Raw genomic sequence first — 20,972 nt, 5'->3', positions numbered from 1 at the left:
CCCACTTGTGTTACATTGCTGTGCGTTGAGGGAGCGTTAGTGCGCCTGTAACGTCTTGGTGTGTAAGCAGCCTAAAGGGAAAAACAAGGAAAAAAAATATACACAATTTCTCCAATTCCATCCCCTATAGTTTTAAAATAAACAATGCTACCGTACATAAAACACACATTTTATCTGCCTATTTGTCCTGGTTATCACACGATTTGAATTATGTCCCTAGTGCAAAGTATGGTGACAATATATTATTTGGAAATAAAGGTGTATTTTTTCTATGTTGTTTTGATTTTCTCTCTGCACACTACCAATGATTACAAGCTCTTATTAGCAAAAATAAGAGTAATACACCCTCATGGCATACATATTTAAAAAAAATCCCTAAAGTAACTACTTATGTATTCTCTTTTCAATTCTGTCACTTCTGGGTTGTTTTTTTTGTTTTTTTACAAGTGTTTTGGGGTACAAAGTATTTGGAAATAACAATTTTATTGCTTCTCATTCAGTTTGCAGCTAAAAAAAATTCAAATGTCATAGGCCTCAGATATTAAACACCCCAAATTGTATTCTCTCTCACTTGTCACAATTAAAATGATACCCTAAATACATAATCAGATTTTTGGCCGCACAATACACTGTTAACCATAAGCAGCACCAATTGATTTTTTTTAAGATTGTTTTTTGCATCTAAAGCAATACAGTCATTCTTTCTTAGAAAAAAACAAAATCGACCCAAAATATTTGACCCTCTTAAGCTGGAATTTTTTGATGACTCAAGTATAAGTGGACCCAGGAAAGTGTTTCACTATGGATCGATCATCCAATTCGATTGTTATGATCTACTTTGCAAAAATAAGGAACACTATGGTACTAATCAATCAGATTAATGGTATACGGTAGATCCATCCCTGTTCAGGCAGAGCGATCAAATTGAATGATTGATTTTATGGGGTATTGTTTATTTACACCTTTAGAGAGAATATGGGAGAGTGATGTGCATTTTATTTAATGTTTTTACTGTATATGTGCATTAGGCAAATGACCTGGAGTAATTAAGCCTGCATGATCTTCATACATTTTCCCCACACTGTGGCTGTGGGGGGTACCATGATAATGTCCTTGATAATGTTAAGAGAGCAGCAAAACATGTCCAATATTTAGGACATGTTGTGCCACTTCCACTTTAGCAAGCAACCTTTACTGGCATTACGTCTCCTTTCATCCTGCATCAGTGGGACGCCCTGCACCCTGGATGGGTAACTATAGTTATACATCCTTGCTGCAGTTAACCACAAGAGTGGATGTTTTTTGCTGCACAGGATCAACACTTCACTCACCAGTGTAGTGACTTTGTGATCTGCAAATGAGATCGGCGATGATTCTATTATTTCCAGGAATCCATCCCTTCTGTGTCCTTGGATGCTCTTATTTGCATGGATCTGTGCTTCACCTGTATGCTTCACTCATCTGTGCAATGAACTTGTGATCTGCAAATGGGATCAGTGATGGCTTTATAGTTCCAGGAACTCACTCACTGGGAATATCTGCATCCTTGGATGCGTCTATGTACATGGATCTGCGCTTCAGCTCTATGCTTCACTCACCGGCATAGTAACGTTATAATCCTTGAGCAGGATCAATGAGGATTCTATGACCTTCCATTCTGCCTATGTGGTGCTTTGTTTTCTACCTAGACTCTTTAACAGGGCCTGGACTTGCCAATTAGATACAGGGACTGCACCCCCAGTTGTTTATGTGGTTGTATAGTGGCAAAGCCTTTTTACTCTGTGTTGTGACTTGTATTGTCATCTGTATGTCATTATATCAATATTTATGGATTGGTATTCTCATGCACCTTTTTGTTGCTATTTTCACTTAGCTTCTTAAAGTTAACCTATTTAAAATTCATAGTTTTAGTTGCCCCCTTGCCCACAGCTCTGTTTAGTATGTCACATATTACTAAGTTAGGGTCATTATTTACCAAGTATTCTAAAACCAGCACACTAGATATAATGTTTGGTCTATCTGAAATTACCATATCAAGCAGAGCATCACACAACCCAACCCCCCCCCCCCCCCCCCCCCCCCCACACACACACACACACACACACCACCCACCCTGGTTGGTTTGGTCATCATTTTAGTCAAGAATTGTCAGGGACATTTCTAGAATACTGGGCGCTAGGTGAGTGTCATGGCAAAAGCAGCCATGAAGTAAAAAAGTGGGTGTGGTCATGGTTGGGGCCAGGTGTAAATGAACCTAGCAGCGGTGCAACTTAAAGACAGTAGGCCTACCCAGTGAAAAGTTAAATAAAGTGCCCTCTCATTAAAAAATGCCTTAGTTATACAAACAGCAATATGAGAGGTCACAATAAAGGCCTGGGCTCACTATCACATTGCTATTCAACACTCATAGCAGTGTGTTTTACACAAACTCTTGGCACCTATCTTGCTTTCTGTGGCAGAGCCAACCTTATCCAGCTATACTGAGTGGGGCAGTTCTGCTTTGCTCTCAAAATACATGTTGTAGCACCTTGTTAGAAGTGTTCCCATCAGACAGAGCTGTCTTTGCTGAAATCCGCTCAGCAACACAACAGTGTGCCCAGGTCCTTAGGCAGCATTGCCTCCCCAGTTATGCTCTGCTGTGCTTGCTGGTGGAGATGCTATGATGCTGGGGTGCATGGCTGGCAGTGATGCTGGCCTGGCAATTATGCTTTGCTAGTGGTGATGCTATGAGGCTGGGCCGCCTGGTGCGGATGCTGTGCTGGGCTGGCAGTGATGCTGTGGTAGGTTGGCGGTGATGCTTTGCTGGCTGTGATGCTGGGCAGATTAGTGGTGGTGCTGTGCTGGCTCAAGGTGATGCTGTGCTGGAAGTGATGCTAGGTTAGCTGACTGTGATGCTCAGCGGGCAGTGCTGCTGGATGGTGATGCTGGGATGGCTAGCAGTGTTGCTGTGCTGTGCTGGGCTGGTGGTGATGCTAGACTGCGCTGGTGATGATGCTGTGCTGGCAGTGATACTGGGTGGTGATGACAGTGATGCTGCGCTGGCTCGTGCTGATGCTGGGCAGTTAGTGATGCTGTGCTGGCTGGCATGCTGTTTATGCTGGTTGGCATGCTATGCTGGCTGGCATGCTGTGCTGGCTGCCTCTCCTCATAGCATAGTAGTTGTCCTGCAGAGTTAATATAAATATGTCACTTTTACTAGAGGGACTAGCTTCAATATCCTGGATAATTCAAATCGCCCATTATTATGACCATTTTTTTGCTTGCAGCTGTTGCAGTATCTGCACTTTCGCCCTGTAATTTGTGTGTGGAGGTTTATAACCGACCCCAATAAGCAATTGGCAACCCTTCCTTCCAGCATGAACACTCAAAGGATAATTGTAAAGAGAAGAATATGGAGGCTGCCATATTTATTTCCTTTTGATCAATACCAGTTGCCTGGCAGCCCTGCTGTTCTGTTTGGCTGCAGTTTGAATAACACTAGAAACAAACATGCAGCTAATCTTGACAGATCTGACAATAATCTCAAACACTTGATCTGCTACATGCTTTTTCAGAGTTTATGGCTAAAAGTAAGAGGCAGAGGACCAGCAGGAGAGCCATGCAACTGGTATTGTAAAAGGAAGCTAATATGGCAGCCTCCATATCCCTTGTGTTACACAGGTGTCCTTTAACCATACAGATTTCACACGGTCACAACCCTCGGCCATGTCTTCCACCTTAACTAGAGATAAGGAAGTTTTAACAAACATACAGAACCCCCCACCCCCTTGTTTGATTTGATTTATCTTTTCTAAAAGCACTGTAACCTTCCAATTTAGCATCCATCCATGTTTCTTTTATGCCTACAATACCAGAGTCTTTATCGCTCATCAGCAGCTCTAGTTAATCACTCCTATTTGAATGTCTTCTAGTATTGGTTAACATGAATTTAATGTTCTTACCACCGCTTTACCTTTTTTTGTAGCACATAATGAAGCAGTAGAGAGTTCAATCACCTCCTTATGGTTAGTCCCCTCCTTACTTTTTGTGATCTCCTTGCTCCCCTCTTCAGCCCCTTTAATCCCAGGATCCCGTTGTCTGTCTACTCTGTTTAATATTAATTCCCATGAAATCTGTAATCCACTCCCCTTCCCCTGGTCCTAGTTTAAAAACTCCTCCAACCTTCTAACCATCTTCCCCCCAAGCACGGCAACTTAACCATTTAGGTGAGACATCCCTTCAGTAGAGCCAAACCTATTCTTTCTGCACCAAGTTTCACTTATTTAACTTCCTAAGTTCCTGCTGCCATTCTGGTTAAGCACGTGGCACTGGCAGTATTTCAGAAAAAAAAGGGACCAACACACCACGTAAATATGCAATCAAGTGTTATATATTGCAAACAAATGAGCAATTCACATAATCAAAAAGCTCACAGCATTAGGCTCATCAATAGTCAGTGTATAAAATACAGCAACATTTTTGTACAGCTTTGTACAATGGTCATACACAGTGGTATATACAAAACAGGAACACTCTCAAATACAGCTCAAGGCTAAGTGCTTGCAAAGAGCAGCAGGGTGGTAATCCCTGTACTGGCAATTTAAAAATAAAAATCCACTTACCTGGGGCTTCCTCCAGCCCTTGCCAGCCGTTCCGTGCCCTCGCCGCAGCTCCACTCACCACTGGTGGTCCTGGATCCCCTCCGGCACAGGATTCCTACTGCGTCTGAGCGAGCGGCTCTCCGTTATGCTGCCATCATCTGGACTGTACATCGCAGGCGCAGAACTTCTGCGCCTGCGCTTTACAGTCCAGATGACATCAGCGCGACCAGTGAACCGTACACTGGAGCGCAGTGGAAGCCAACGAGGAAGCCGACCTGGCGAGGTCGGCTTCTCCACCGGAGGGGACTGGGAGCCACCGGTATTGTGGCAAGGGCACAGGACGGATGCCAGGGGCTGGAAGAAGCCCCAGGTAAGTGGATTTTTTTTATTTTTACATACCTCGGACCTTCCCTTTAAAGTCATAGCTCGATACACCTGGAAAATCCATTTCAAAAAGCTATGAACTAACAGGCATTGCCACCAAATATGGAAGGGAGTGTCCATTTCCTTGTGACATCTCCAACACAATCCTCTTCCCCATATTCTTCATAGACATCTTCTCCAGAGACTATATGTGGGTTAATCAGAGTAGATAGACAAAGGGATCCTGGGAATATAGAGGCTGGAGAGAGGGGGTATGGGGAGCTCAAAGAGTAAGGAGGGGACAAACCAAAATGAGGTGATTAAACCTTCTGCTGCTTCAGTGTGTGCTACAAAAAAAGTAAAGTGTGGTGGTAATAATATAAAATGCATGTGAATCAATGCTAGACATCTTTCAAATAAGATTGGTGAACTGGAGTTGCTGATAAGAGATAATTACTATGATATTGTAGGTGTGACAGAAACGTGGATGGATGCTACCCATGATTGGCTGCTAAATTTGGAAGAGTATAGTGTTTTTAGAAAATATAGATACAATAACAAAGGAAGGGGGGTCTGTATGTTTGTTAAAGAGGAACTCCAGTGAAAATAATGTAGTAAAAAAGTGCTTAATTTTTTACCATAATTATGTATAAATGATTTAGTCAGTGTTTGCTCATTGTAAAATCTTTCCTCTCCCCGATTTACATTCTGACATTTATTACATGGTGACATTTTTACTGTGGGCAGGTTATGTAGCTGCTCCTAGCTGTTTTGGCTGTTAGAGACAGCTGTAAACAGCTATTTCCTGTCTGTGAACCTTGTTACATTGTGGCAGTTTGCCCAGAGTACCACGGTACTCAGAGCTTCTTGTGGGAGGGGTTTCAGCACAAAATCAGTCATACAGCGCCCCCTGATGGTCTGTTTGTGAAAAGCATTATATTTATCATGTAAAAGAGGGTATCAGCTACTGATTGGGATAAAGTTCAATTCTAGGTTGGAGTTTCTCTTTAAAGGGGCAGTTTTTAGTGAAAATTATTATTTTCCATTAATCACATATCAGTTATTTAATAAGGAGAGCATACGTTTCTCCATAGAACTTGTGCTAAAAAAGTAGATGATAAACCCAATAATTTTCACTAAACTGCCCCTCTCCAGTTTTGATGGATGACATGGCTGAGGACTGTGACAACGTAGAATCTGTATGGGTAAGTGTTTATGCCGGAAATAAGAGTTGTCAATTGCCTCCACACGTAAATGAAACGGAGGAAGTGCAATTACTGCAGCAGATTGAAAAAGCTGCTAGCAAAAGCGGGGTCATAATTATGGGTGATTTCAATTATCCAGACATTAACTGGGAAATTGAGGCCACTCGCTCTAGTAAAAGTGGCAGATTTATATCACCACTGCAAGATAATTTACTTAACTCAGATGGTAACCGAACCAACCAGGGAGATGCTCTGCTTGATTTGGTCATTTCAAATTATGAATTTTAAAAAGGCTAACTTTAAGAAGCTCAGGGAATTGCTAAGACTAGTAGACTGGGAGAATCAATTACAGAGCAAGACACTGAAACTCATAGCAGGAAACGTTTGTTTTATCTGTGCAGTTACTCTACATGGTACACACACACACACACACACACACACACACACACACACACGTACACACACGTCTAGAAATTTAAAGTAGGGGGGTCAACTTGTACTCGAGTCGGACCTAAATTTCTGACTCAGCTGTGGGGCTTAGTAGATTGCCAGCATGCTTTATACCCCTCTCCCACCATCACCTTTTGCTTGCAAAACCACTACTTTGTATAACTTACTTTTGATATGAGAAGGTTTTAGAGGCATCCATTACCTGTGAGACACTGACAGTTACCAACCAATGGCTGCAACACTGAGCACACTGAGTACAATTAGTGACATTCCAATTTGCACCAATTTACTCATTGGTAAACGGCACTTTCTTTATAAAGGAAATGCCAAGAAAATACAGGTCTGAATGTCCTGTCCACAATATTGGAGTCAACTTATAAAAAATTCAAGCTTAAGAGGATCAAATATTGGAGTTGACTTATACACAAGGTGAACTATTCGAGGATATACTATATATACAGTATAGAATACTGAGTACAAGTTATAGGAAATGAGTTCAGTAAGCTTTTTTTCACCTCAGAGCCAACATCCATATTTTCCGCAAAGTTTTTTTTTTTTTCTTCTTCAGTTTTTACTCTTCACATTGTGCTTTAGAGAAAGGCTACATAGAATTGGGGAACTTTTTCCTCTCCTGTCATGAATGAAGGAACACAAAAAGTATTTGAAGGTAGGTGGGTAAAATAACTACCAGCTACTTTCTTGTTGCAAGACATTTTGCACAATGGCCGCAATTCACTAAGATCATGCTAGAGATAAGGCAAGAGATAACTTGCCACCACACAGTGAGAGAGTTATCTTATCTCTTCATTCCTTAAGTCACCTCCTCTGTAGTTAAAGTGAACCTCAGGACTAAAAATCGACTCAGCAGCACTGAAAAGGCTTGGTGTTTCTTTAACATTTTCACAGCATCAGAACTTTGTTTCTCTTATACAAGCCTCATTTTTAGCTGCACAGAAGAAAACTGCCGGGGCTTTTTTCCCCTGATGCTGTGCAAAGCATGATGGGATTTCTGATTTTGTTGTTCTTGTTCTGCTGTTTTGGTGCAATTTTTTTTTTACATTTTGAATTTAACATTTAAAGCCTAGCGCAAGCAGCTGGGGGGGGGGGGGGGGGGGGGGGGGGTAGGGTAATCAGGACACAGGACAGTTGGAACTGTGTCTCCTGCTCCTTGTCACCTCCTTTCAACCAAAAAGATGGCTGCCCCCATAACTAAGATGGCAGCCCCCATGAATCACAAACATTTGCCTGTTCTTTTAAAACAGGGTGGGTAAGAGATTATATTACCTATCTATTCTAAGTAACATAACTAATGTAACTTGATGACCATATGTTTGTTTAGGCTGAAGTTCCCCTTTAAGTTACCTCCTATGTAGTTAAATTACCTCCTCTGTAGTTCTTTTCTCACGCAGTTAATTAACAGCCTGTCTTTAACTTTAGAATTCTGGAGTTATTTTAAGGATTGAAGAGTTAACTTAAAGACACAATAGTTCACTTTAGGTTTGCCTGAGGTAAATCGTTTCCTGAATACGACATGCCTCATCACCATGGTGATTTCTCTAGAAACGTTGTTAAAGACATGATATAAGCTTAGTGAATTGAGGCCAATATCTCAACTGCCGTGGCTAATTTTATGCTCAGCGGAACCATAAACAAGGTGGAGACCTAAATAATGGCCTCCACCAGAAAGGTGATAGGAGAATAGAAATGATTGTAACTAAAAGGTCTCAAATAATTTTACTAACTTTACAAGTACAGGGCAGAATACTACAACAGACAAGCAGATATGTGTATGCATATGTTGCATGCTCTGTGATGTGCAAGGTGAATGCATGTCGTAGTTCTTTGCAGACAGATTTAAATATGTGGATTCTTACTTTGAAGCTAAGTAAGCAAATCAGGACATTATGGTGTACCTGTGTGTTGCACTGTTATAACATCAGTCTTCATAATGCTATTGTGCCCATGTCTATTAGCAATATAGTGTAAAAAAAATACCACCTAATCTTGAGTCTTCTGTGTCTGTCATCTTCAGTCTTTGTTATAGTCGGCTTATTTTTGACATTTACTTGCAGACAGGTTGCAAATCCTCTTCCTGGACAAGGAGCTGCTCCAGTATTTCCAACATATGCGGCATTCAGTCCCTTGCAGATGATGTGGTGGCAGCAGATGTATGCACGGCAGTACTACAGGCAGTAGTAAGTTTGTTTTGTTCTCCATTCGTATGCATTATATTCTTTGATATTTGCATTATTAAAAACAAAATCCGTTTTGGGAGTGTTTTTTTACTATTGCCAAGTATTGATAATGCTTATTGTTTGTAAATTGGGTTTATGGTTCACTCCAACCATAATTTTGAGTCGTAAAGGTTGTTCAAATCCATATTAACATATTATAGGGTAGTGGGAAATCACACACATTTAAAGTGTACCTGAGCTGTATTCCTGTGTTTAAAATGGGACACGTAGAGATAGGAGTGATCACTGTGCGGGATCCGTGGTAGCCTGTGTGACAAGGTAAGACCAGGAGCCAAATGGTGCAGTATCGTTGGATACGGAAGTAGTAAACAGAAAAAGAGTAGTTATACTCACAAAGTGAGCTGCAGAACCTGCAACCACCAAAAGTCACCTACAGGGAAAAAACGCCCCCGCTCGTTGTGTCACAGGGCCCCTAGTGGCCGGACCGCGCAATGCCTTCCAATTGGTTCCAGCACACAGACCATGCAATCTGTGATCGCAATCAGTGCACAGAAACTGCTGGGAATACGGCAGAAGACTGACTAGAAGGAAGCTTGTGAGTTACGGTAATTACAAATGACACACTATTTCAGGGTATAACTGCCACCACCTCTGTTACCCTGGGACAGAGGAACCCACTGGCTGACTCTAGACCTGCAAATAGAAAACGGTTAAACACACTCTATTTTATCTAGCTATCAACAATAGTAGCGACTCTTCAGAAGCCAGGGTTCAGTTTGTGCGACTGAATAGCAGGGTAGCTGAATAAATAAATGACATTAGCGTCGTTTATTAAAAAATGCAATATAAATAATTAATACATACAGAAAATCGTTAAAATCAACAATTCTAGAGACAAATAATAGCACAGTATAAAAAATAAAAGGGAGGAAAATACGGATACTTAAAGTTCGTGGAAATATGTCCTTTCTGGGAAAACTCGTAAAGTTCTTTGTTTCAGTTCAGGAGCAAAGTTCAGACAAGATGGCCACCACTGTTCATCAAAACGGCAGCATGCTCCCAAGAAGATGGAATTTAGAGGAATGAGGGAGGAGTCCCTGGCAAACACTTCTGACTGATCCCCATCTTTGGATGGAGTCTCAGGTCCTGCCCAGGGGCTGGACAGGGTGCGGTTAATCCCCTGGGTGGGTTCCTTGTGCCCACCAAATATGACATTTTCCATATCCCGGCTTACGCTTCCCGCACACACTTAACGGCCACAAATTTATGTTCCTCAGAATATGACAGTTCATATGACATCAAACTTGGGTGCTTTCGCATGCCCGGTTCCGAAATAGCGGAATACCTCGGGTTCTGGGTATGTCAGTGGCCTCAGTTTAATATTAAAATACTCACCAGACCCGGACCAGCAGAATGAGATAACTTTCATACCTCTCATATGAACGGTATTCCTTAAACATGCTAAAAATCATATACAGCATTAATGTACCCTCTGCTTCTGACGGAGTCAGGCAGTCTGGTCTCTTCAAAAGGCAGTAACACTTGCCATTTGCTTGCTGCTGGGGCTTGCACACCTGGTGTCACTGGCCAGGAAAGGCACTCTTTGTGCTCAATTAGCATCTGAGTGAGATCAGCTAGGACCACCTTTGACACCTCTGCTAAGGCCCAGATTCCAGTCACATGCTAATTAACAAGTCACAGGCACAAGGCTTCATGAAAAGACTTTCCTAGCAGCTATGAAAGTTAGATTTCCCCAAAGAAGATTCCAGGCTGACAGACTGCTATCCCCCCCCCTAGACATACAATCTAGATCTGCCAACGCAACGACAATCGGTGCAGCAAACCGATTGCGATTACATTCTCTTTTCTCACGGCTCTTCTGTGACACCTCCCCCCAAGGAAGATGTCTTCAGCCAGGCATCCACAAGATGTGTGGCGTTGCCGCTGATCTGGCTGACTGGTCTCGAGCTGCCGGTACGGCGGGATAACCCATTGGAGCCTGCAGCTCGGTTCACCTGGACAGGTCGCTGTCCGCTACTCTCAGGTTTGACCCGACATGGACCTTCCTGGACAGGGCATTGGCGCCACTGCGTTCGGACGTGGCGTCTGCTAGGACTGCTGACAACGTGCAGTAGGTTGGATAGGTCAACAGTCAGCCCACGCAGGGGGTCCTTGATAAGTGGCTGTGGACCTAAGGGAATCCCGCGGGAATCCCTGGACCTTCCCAGCTCCTGACAGGCGGCACATGCCTTGCAGTATTTTGCTACATCCATGTTCATCCTGGACCAATAAAACTAAGGAAAGTGTCTTGCGGACTCCCAAGTGCTTGGCCAGAGGGCTGTCATGTGCGGAGTACAGTACATGGCCCCTGAATGCACTCGGTACCACAAGCCACTTGGTATTCGCATGTGATCTACCAGCGGTGGGTTGCACAGACTCGCTGTACAATTTCCCAACTTCCCAGTACACCTTGAAAGCCATCCCATCTGCAAGGGGCTCAGAGGCTTTCTGCCTGAGCGCCTCCAGGCTTGGGTCATTTTGTAGCGCTGCTGTGAATACAGCACTGTCAGTTCCAGCCAGCTGGCTCATGTCACATGAGGCCAGCGGCTGAAAGTTCTCACAGCTGGGGTCAGTACTGAATGAGGAGTTCGGCACTGAGCCCACAACCCTTGCAGCACTCTGGGTGACTGCTAGTACCGGCACAGCATTAGCATTACAATCATTGACATTCTTCACATCATTGACACATGCATTAGTGACAGGTACAGTAACATTTTAATCACAGACAGTTAGGACATTAAAAACAGGTACCTTTGACTCAGGTACTATTGAACCCGGTACCCTTGAACTGGGCACATTCAACCCACCTCCCCCTGGTGCTCCCCCAAGTGTGTAAAGTACCTGGTGGTGGGCAGAGAGTCCGTCTCCTTCCGTGAGCGACAAGGCGGTTCTGGCAGGTTCATAATAGGACACAAGCTTGCCCAAATCAGTCCCCAACACAGGGACCGGGAGATCATCCACAACCCCAACAACCCTTTATTGAACCCCCACACCCCAGTCGAGCTTCACTCTCTCTTGGGCTATGTGTAAGAGGGTGCCCTTCACTCCAGTAAGGGCAAGGGGTCGGTTGGAGCTGATGCTCTCCCTTGGAACAAGGTGTGAGTGAACTAACGTGATGTCTACACCGGTGTCTCGGAATCCGGTGACAATCTCGTCATTCACCCTAACAGGCTGCTGCTGGTTGGTTGGTTTGCAGATTTCCTTTCCGTGGGCAAACAAAACAAAATCTGATGATCCAGGCTGTGGTTCGCTGGCTGGTTGCACCTGCCGTGGGTAAGGTACAGGTGATTCAGGTGCTGATGGTGTCTGCCTCCGCTCCGGACAGTCGAATTTCATGTGTCCGGGCTGGTGGCAGTAGTGACAGGTGACCCCTTCAGGTGCTGCAGGCTTGGGCGCAGCAGCTGTGCTGGGTGGCCTGTGTGGCGAACGGCTCACCGGGGCAGGAGAGTCTGCCAGGGTATTGGGCTGACCTCCTCTCCAGCTGGATGGTGCAGTCAAGCGTGTGTCAGGCACCGAGGTAGTCGCAAAGGTTTCAGCGAGGTCTGCAGCGACCGTTGCTGATGCAGGCTTGCGCTCCAGCACAAACTGTCGTACATCAGCAGGGCAAATGTTCAGAAACTGTTCTAGGACTATCAAGTCCTCCAGGACATCATAAGACCCTTTGGTGAGGCCTAGAGTCCACTGGCGGAGTGTGGTGAGTAAACTGCTGACCACATCTCGATAAGAGTCAGTAGATTTTTTTTCTGCCAGGACCTGAACTTTTTGCGATAGGCTTCTGGCGTCAGCTGGTATTTAGTAATGATAGCGTCTTTTATAGCTGCATAATCATTATCTTTTTCCACAGGCAACTCTGCGAAAGCATCAAGCGCTTTGTAGCGCAGCAAATGTGTCAGATGTCTGGCCCACTTGTCTTGGGACAGATGATACTGACGGCATGCTTTCTCAAAAGATCGCAAAAACTAGTCAATATCGGTGTCTTTTTCAATAGTAGCAAACTTACATTTTGCACTTACAGGTGAAGTGGCTCCTGCAGCAGGGAGGCAGGGCGATGAACTCCGGCTGGCCTGTTGCACTTTTGCCATGTTCAGTTCATGCTGTAGTTGGCGCTCCCGTTCTGTAGCTTGGCGCTCCTCTCGTGCTTCTGCAGCAGCAGCGGCAGCAGCAGCCTGGCGTTCTTCCCGATTTTGGCGTTCTGCAGATTGGCGCTCCTCACGCGCTTCTGCAGCCTGACGCTCCTCTCGCATGTACTGCAGGTACTTTTCCAGGTCAGTGTCCATCAGCTTTTGTAATGCCTGCTGCATTAGCGGATCAGCACAAATGGACAGTCCAGTACTGGCCGATTCCAGGCGAGTACTGCGAACGGGGTCCATACTGACAGCCTCCTGCGTAACTGTCGCAGCATTGCCCGCAGGATGCTCAACGTCCGTATCGTCAGGATCTTCAGTCTCTGGTTCCCCCCGACTTGAGTTAGATGGGCCGGTGTCCTCCTCAGTGGACACATCCAGCACCCGCAGTTGCTGGCTATCCCATCTGTACAAGTCTGCTACCATGTCCTGTTTTTTCTTGTGGAGGATGTCAATGCCTCTCGCTTCACAAAGACTTTCCAGGTCTGCTTGGCACATGAGCTTGTAGTTCCCGGACATTTCCATGCCAAATAAAAAAAACTTTTGGGGAGGGTTACTGGGCTACACAGTCTCTCTGTATATATAAAAAATATATTGCATTCAGCTAACACCAACAAATTAGTTCGTTTCTCGATAGGGCCAATTTAACCACTTAACGACCGCCTAACGCCGATCGTGGCTCGCAGACTAATTGTAAACACGCGGGGAAGAAATCCCTGCTGTTTACATCATACGGCGCTGCTGCGTAGCAGCGCCGTAGAAGAGATTGGCGATCCACGGCCTCTGATAGGCTGAATCCTATTAGAGGCGGCGCTGGATGGATCGCCATCCTGTGCCGCCCACAGCAAGGAGGGGAGGGAGGAAAAGGGAGCAAGGCGGAATATCGCTGCGGAGGGGGGGCTTTGAGGAGTCCTCCCCCCCCCCCCCCTCCCCCGCTCGGCCACACGGAGCGGCGGCGATCAGACCCCCCTAGCAGGTCATCCCCCTAGTGGGGAAAAAAGGGGGGGGGGGGGAGTCTGGTCGCCCTGCCTCACTGCTGATCTGTGCTGTGGGCTCGAGAGCCCACGCAGCACAGATCAGCAAAAAACAGCCCAGTCCTTAAGTGGTTAATAGCGCTATCTTAGATACTTTCAGCACAACACAGATCCCAAACGCTGCCAAACACTGTCACAGGGTCCCTAGTGGCCGTACCGCACAATGCCTTCCAATCGATTCTAGCACACAGACTATGCAATCTGTGGTCGCAATCAGTGCACAGAAACCACTGGGAATTTGGTGAGTTACGGTAATTACAAATTACACACTATTTCAGGGTATAACTGCCACCACCTCTGTTACCCTGGGACAGAGGAACCCACTGAGTGACTGACTCTAGACCTGCAAATAGAAACCAGTAAAACACACTCTATTTTATCTAGCTATCAACAATAGTAGCGGCTCTTCAGAAGCCAGGGTTCAGTTTCTGCGGTTGAATAGCAGGGTAGCTGAATAAATAAATGACGTTAGCATCGTTTATTAAAAAATGCAATGTAAATAATTAATACATACAGAAAATCGTTAAAATCAACAATTATAGAGACAAATAATAGCACAGTATAAAAAATAAAAGGGAGGAAAATATGGATACTTAAAGTTCGTGGAAATATGTCCTTTCCGGGAAAACTCGTAAAGTTCCTTTGCTTCCGTTCAGGAGCAAAGTTCAGACAAGATGGCCGCCACTGCTCCTCAAAGCGGCAGCATGCTCCCAAGAAGATGGAATTTGGAGAAATGAGGGAGGAGTCACTGGCAAACTCTTCTGACTGATCCCCATCCACTTGGGTGGAGTCTCAGGTCCAGCCCAGGGGCTGGACAGGGTGCGGTTAATCCCCTGGGTGAGTTCCTTGTGCCCACCAAATATGACATTTTCCATATCCTGGCTTACGCTTCCCACACTTAACGGCCACTAATTCATGTTCCTCAGAATATGACAGTTCATATGACATCAAACTTGGGTGCTTTCACACGCCCGGTTACGAAATAGCGGAATACCTCGGGTTCTGGGTATGTCAGTGGCCTCCGTTTAATATTAAAATATTCACCAGACCCTGACCAGCAGAATGAGATAACTTTCATACCTCTCATATGAACGGTATTCCTTAAACACGCTAAAAATCATATACAGCATTAATTTCCCCTCTGCTTCTGATGGAGTCAGGCAGTCTTTTCTCTTCAAAAGGCAGTAACACTTGCCATTTGCTTGCTGCTGGGGCTTTCACACCTGGTGTCACTGGCCAGGAAAGGGACTCTTTGTGCTCAATTAGCATCTGAGTGAGATCAGCTAGGACCACCTTTGACACCTCTGCTAAGGCCCAGATTCCAGTCACATGCTAATTAACAAGTCACAGGCACAAGGCTTCATGAAAAGACTTTCCTAGCAGCTATGAAAGTTAGATTTCCCAAAAGAAGATCCCAGGCTGACAGACTGCTATCCCCCCCTAGACATACAATCTAGATCTGCCAACTCAACGACAATCGGTGCAGCAAACCGATTGTGATTGCATTCTCTTTAATCATGGCTCTTCCGTGACACTCGGTATCGCAGGTCCTGCTGGAACTGAATGGTTGCTTTCCTACTGGCTGTGGATAGCACCACACCAGTGGGAAAACTACATCCAGAGGAGGGGTGGACTCGCCAAAATATAATTGTCCTATTCTATGTAAATAATAGAAAATAGTAAAGACTATAAAAATGAGGTATCCTACCTCTCCATACGGCACAACCCAGACAAAAAAAGGGTTTTAGATCAGGTCACATTTATTCAAGTATGTTTAAAACAGACAACACGTTTCAAGTCAAAAAATACTTTTTGGTGAGTTTGAAAAACATTTTTACTTTGAATTTTTCAAAACAATTTTCTCAAAAACAAGGTCTTTTTGAAAAATATTTTTTTTACTAGTACCTTCTGTTCTCCTTAATATACATAGCCATTGGTGACAATAGCATGTTTGAGGGCTTTGCTATTAACCACTAAAGTTGGGGTGAAATTACGAGTATTTGTAAAATTACAGTTCATAATAATGATTAATAGTGAAATTATTTTCCCCAAAATTTCACATCACAATTTCACCTTATAATATTATGATTCGAAATTCCGACTATGCAAAATTCGTGCTCATCCCTTATGACCAGTCTTATTGTAATCACAAGGCTATTGTAGCTTTGAGAGACAGAATTAGTGCCGTTTTTATGCAGAGGCATTTCAGGCCATTGCCTGGAGTGCCATTGGTCCTGTGGGGTGCCATGCCCCTGTATTAAGCCCTGCCCCCAAATGAATACCTGCCCCTAAAGTAAGTCCCACCCCATGTGTGTTCTGCTGTATTTGTGCAGCAACTGCTGCACTGAGGAGTAGCAGCATCGCAGGTCCCAGGAGAGCAGACATCACAAGGTCTGGACAGTGTAACTTGCAGGCAGCCTCTACTATGTCCCTCTGTGCCACCTCCTTCTGTCCCCCTGTTCCTCCTACGGTCCCCTTGTGTCTCCGTCTGCTCCCTTGTGCATTTCTCTGTCTTACTGTGCCTCCTTATGTTCCCCCTTGTGCCTCCCTCTGTCTCATGCCTTCTTCAGTCCCCCATGCCACCTCTTTCCTTCCATCCCTACGTGTGTCCTTCCGTCCCCCCGTGTGTCCTTCTGTCCCCTGTCCCTCTGTGCCTCCTTCTGTCCACTGTGCCTCCTTCTGTCCACTGTGCCTCCTTCTGTCCACTGTGCCTCCTTCTGTCCACTGTGCCTCCTTCTGTCTTACTGTGCCTCCTTCTGTCTTACTGTGCCTCCTTCTGTCTCATGCCTCCTTCAATCCCCCATGCCACCTCTCTCCTTCTGTCCCCCTCTGTGTCCTCCCCTTTGTGCCGCCTTCTGTCCCCTTTGTGCCTCTTGTCTCCCTGTGCCTCTTTCTGTCCCCCCTTTGTGACTCCCCCTGTTCCCCCTGCGCCTAGCCTCCATCTGTCCCACTGTGCACTCTTATGTCCCCTTGTGCCACTATCTGTCCCTGTCCCCCTCCTGCACTTCCCCAGCCCAGTGTGTAAATGCAGAGTATATCGCAGCAGAAGATATTCTCTCACCTCCCCGCTGAAGTCCAGTGCTTTTTCTGTTTGACCATCCTGTCTGTCTCCTGCTCCCTCTATTGCTGACACCTCCCTCTCCTCATGTCACGTGTAATCATACTACATGTGGTAGGAGATATTGGGCACTAGGGTGAGTGGTGATCGGACAGGCGGAAGCACAGCACTGACTCCAGCGGAGAGGTGAGAGCACAGCTTCTGCTGCGCTACACTAAGCATTTACACACTAAGCTGTGGGGGTGCAGGAAGGGTGTGTGCAACGAAATGCGACAGGATTGGTGGGTTGTTTATATCTCGGGGACTCCCTGTATTAAGCATCCACCATATTTGCTACACGGTTCATATTCTCTAGTGTGTGTGTGTGTGTGTGTGTGTGTGTGTGTTTTGGGGGGCTTTGTTTGTTTTTTTTATTAAAGGGGGGGGGGGGGGTAGGTGACACAGGACTTCTTGTCTGAAGTGACAAAAAGTCTAGAAACTGCACTGGGCAGAATAACAGCAAAAGAACCCTCAAAACACAGTGCCCCAAGGCCACTGTATGCAGGTAACGAGCTGAGAATAGGAGCACCCTCTGTAAGGGAGTGCTCCTAATACCAGCTTATTACAGGACCTGTATAAAAGACATCTGTTCAAAACCACAATAAATTAGATTCCAAACTAGCCACCATGCCAGTGAGCTAACACTAAAGAGCTGTCCAACCATGTAGGGGGCAAGATTGTAGACCTGCACAAGGAAGGAGTGGAGTTGCAATGATCGTGAGAATTGTGGTGAAGCAGTCCAGAACCACATGTGAGAGTAACTTGTCAATGATCTCAGGGCAGCTGGGACCATAGTCACCACATGTGACACAACACAGTGAAGTGCCCACAAGGTCCGCTTCTCAAGACAGCACGTTCAGGGCTTTTTGCATTTTGACAAAGCACATCTGAACGATATCTGAATGATCCAGAGGAGAACTGGGTGAAAGTGTTGTGGACAGATGAGACCAAAATTGAGCTCTGTGAAATCATCTCAACTGGTTGGAGATGGATATTCGCTACCTATGACCCCCAAGAACACCATCCTCACCATTAAAATGTGGAAGTGGGGTTGTTTTTCTGCTAAGGGGACAGGGCACCTTGACCTCATCCATGCCCTCATAATTTCCCACCTTGACTACTGCAGTGCCCTTCTGTCTGGTCTCCCTTTGACCAAATTGCCCTGTCATGAATGCGGCAGCCAGAATTATCCACTCCTCCAATCACTCCACCACGGTGGCTCCCCTCTGTGAATCCCTCTACTGGCTTCATATCCAGTCCAGAGTCAGATACTGTTTCTGGCCTACAAATCTGTCCACAAAACCTGCCCAACCTACAGTTCCGATCTTACTCAGAGGTACACACCTAGCCACTCACTCTGCTTCTCCAATGAACTTCGCCTGATAGCCCCCCACATCACTCAGGCCCGTGCACTGTTCCAGGACTTCTCATGCATTGTTCCAGCACTGTGGAACTCCCTACCTCCCCCCATTAGGGTTGTATCCTCCTTCAACGTCTTCAAGAAGGCCCTCAAAACTTACCTTTTTACTCTGCACACACACACACACACACGCGCGCGCTTTAAACCCTCTTTAGATTGTAAGTCTTTACATAACCTCCATTATTATACTCCCATCCTATGAATCTGAGTGAACTCAACATGCCTAATCTCCATGCGCTGCGTAATATGTTCGCGCTTTATAAATACAATAAATATATAAATTGAAGGGACAATGGACAGGGCCATGTACCTTCATACCTTGAGTGGACACTTAGACAGGGCATTAGAAATGGATGGTTATTCCAGCATGGAAATGTCCCAAAATCTTACCTTGTGTAGAAAAATATCCTGTAGTTTGCAGTTATGTCAGCAAACAAAAACTGTAATTGGTTTATTGTGGTGACTGACATGGCAGACAACCACTGTGTGAGGTAGGTGAGCTAACTAAACACCTCAACAGAAAGTCGTAGGTTTCTGCAGACGCACTGCTCAGACTGCAAAAATTACAATTTGGGTGTGCATTTCACTGAACTGAGTACTGGTGTCTTGGTTGCAAGGAAGTATATCGGCAATGTCTGAAAGATAGCTGGCTGCAGACTGGAATGTTAAGGTAATTCTAACCTGAAATTACATAGTGGCCTGTGTAGCACTGATATGTTATCAATTCCTTCAGTATAAACACTGGTAAAAAGAGTGGCACTCATAAAAAGCAGGGATATGGGTGCCAAAGCCTCAAAGGATCCTCACACCTTTAGATCCAATCCGTGCAGTAAAAGATGTTGGAGGCTGGCACTTCCAGACGTAGAAAAAAGCTCTTTATTGAAACATTAAAATCAGTGGTTACCACTGATTTTAATGTTTCAATAAAGAGCTTTTTTTCTACGTCTGGAAGTGCCAGCCTCCAACATCCTTTACTGCATCAATTCCTTCAGTGAAAGTTAGCTTTGTTTATTTGCAAGCACACTAAGGGCTAGTTCACACTTAATTTAAAAACGTATCCGTAGCTACATTTTTTGTCCCGGACGAAAAACGTAGCCACGGATACCAATGTTAAAAATAGGAACAGCACACACTCAAGTTAAAAACGTATCCGCGTGCGATCCGCGGAATACGTTTTTAAACCCGGAACGCTGAGTCCGGACTTGCAGCATTTTTCACGGACCCGTATACACGTACGGGTAGTGAAAATCAATGGGGAAACGGGCCTCCCTCTTCACTGACATTTTGGGACACTGGAAACGGATCAGTTTCCAGTGTCCCATGGTGAAGGAGGGGGCCACCATGCTGAAGGGGGTAGCAGCCAGGACGGGGGCTGCGGGCAAAGCGGCGGCCAGGGGGGGTCACATCCCCCCCCCTTGCTCACCTGGGTGCCCCCCGTCCCCGCTCCCCCTCCAGCTCGCATATAATGTAATAATTTGTACCTAATGAAGTTCGGCGAGCCGGGCACTTCCGCCCACACCGCTCGCCGTCACTTCCTGCGATGCCGCCCACTGAAATACAGTGCGCGGCATCGCAGGAAGTGACGGCGAGCGGTGTGGACGGAAGTGCCCGGCTCGCCGAACTTCATTAGGTACAAATTATTACATTATATGCGAGCTGGAGGGGGAGCGGGGACGGGGGGCACCCAGGTGAGCAAGGGGGGGGGGGGGATGTGACCCCCCTGGCCGCCGCTTTGCCCGCAGCCCCCCGTCCTGGCTGCTACCCCCTCTAGCAAAAAAAAACAAAAAACGCAAGCGGATCCAAAACGTGTGCTGCAAAAAAGGCAGCACGGATCCGTTTGCGTTCCGGGTTTTGAAAATCGGAGCCCGGACCGCGGATGCGTCCCGCACCCGGAGCTAGTGTGGCCCTAGCCTAACACTTTACTATAAGGTAAGAGTGCAAAGATGTGTACATTACATTGTACAGTAACACCTAGAAGCCGATCATTTTTCAAGGTTTAGGACTACAGTAATTAAACTGCTGAAAAAAAAAATTGCATTTTATCACACAGTGTCACTGAATAAAACTAACAAGACTAATTCCAGGCTTAAAAAGAGCCCGTGGTGGGCTCATAAAAGAAAAATAGGCTACTTGATCCGGGGGGCTGAGCTAATCGGGTAGCAGTCAAAACAGCCGCTCCTGTGGGCCGCATTGGCCCACTTTCACTTTTGCGACCTCTGGGTCAAGACACTGGAAAGAGAGATTGATTCTCTCTCCCAGCGTGCAGGAAGGAGGGAGAGCAGCAGGGGGCGTGGCCTGGGAGAGAGCTGCCCGATGGCAGCTCTGAAAACCCTGCAGGAACGCCCCTGGTGGGCGTTTTGAACAGGGAATCCCTCTCCCACACGTTTACCTCTGAGGTAGCGACAAATATTGTTAATCTCGAAGTGCCATAGCGGTGGGAGGAC

At 45.7% G+C, this 20,972-nt stretch overlaps 1 protein-coding gene across 3 annotated transcripts in view; it reads left to right on the top strand.

Moving 5' to 3' along the window:
* HERPUD2 (HERPUD family member 2) overlaps positions 1-20,972 on the top strand; it is a 321,312-nt gene that overhangs the window by 274,905 nt on the left and 25,435 nt on the right. For all 3 annotated transcript variants that reach the window (XM_068236392.1, XM_068236391.1, XM_068236390.1), the window contains one exon: positions 8,671-8,793. In XM_068236392.1, coding sequence (XP_068092493.1) covers positions 8,671-8,793 — 123 coding nt within the window. The remainder of the gene's footprint in view (positions 1-8,670; positions 8,794-20,972) is intronic.

Source organism: Hyperolius riggenbachi, chromosome 5 (genome assembly GCF_040937935.1).
Source record: "Hyperolius riggenbachi isolate aHypRig1 chromosome 5, aHypRig1.pri, whole genome shotgun sequence".
Taxonomy (NCBI): Eukaryota; Metazoa; Chordata; class Amphibia; order Anura; family Hyperoliidae; genus Hyperolius; species Hyperolius riggenbachi.
This window is presented reverse-complemented; position numbering and strand designations above follow the sequence as displayed.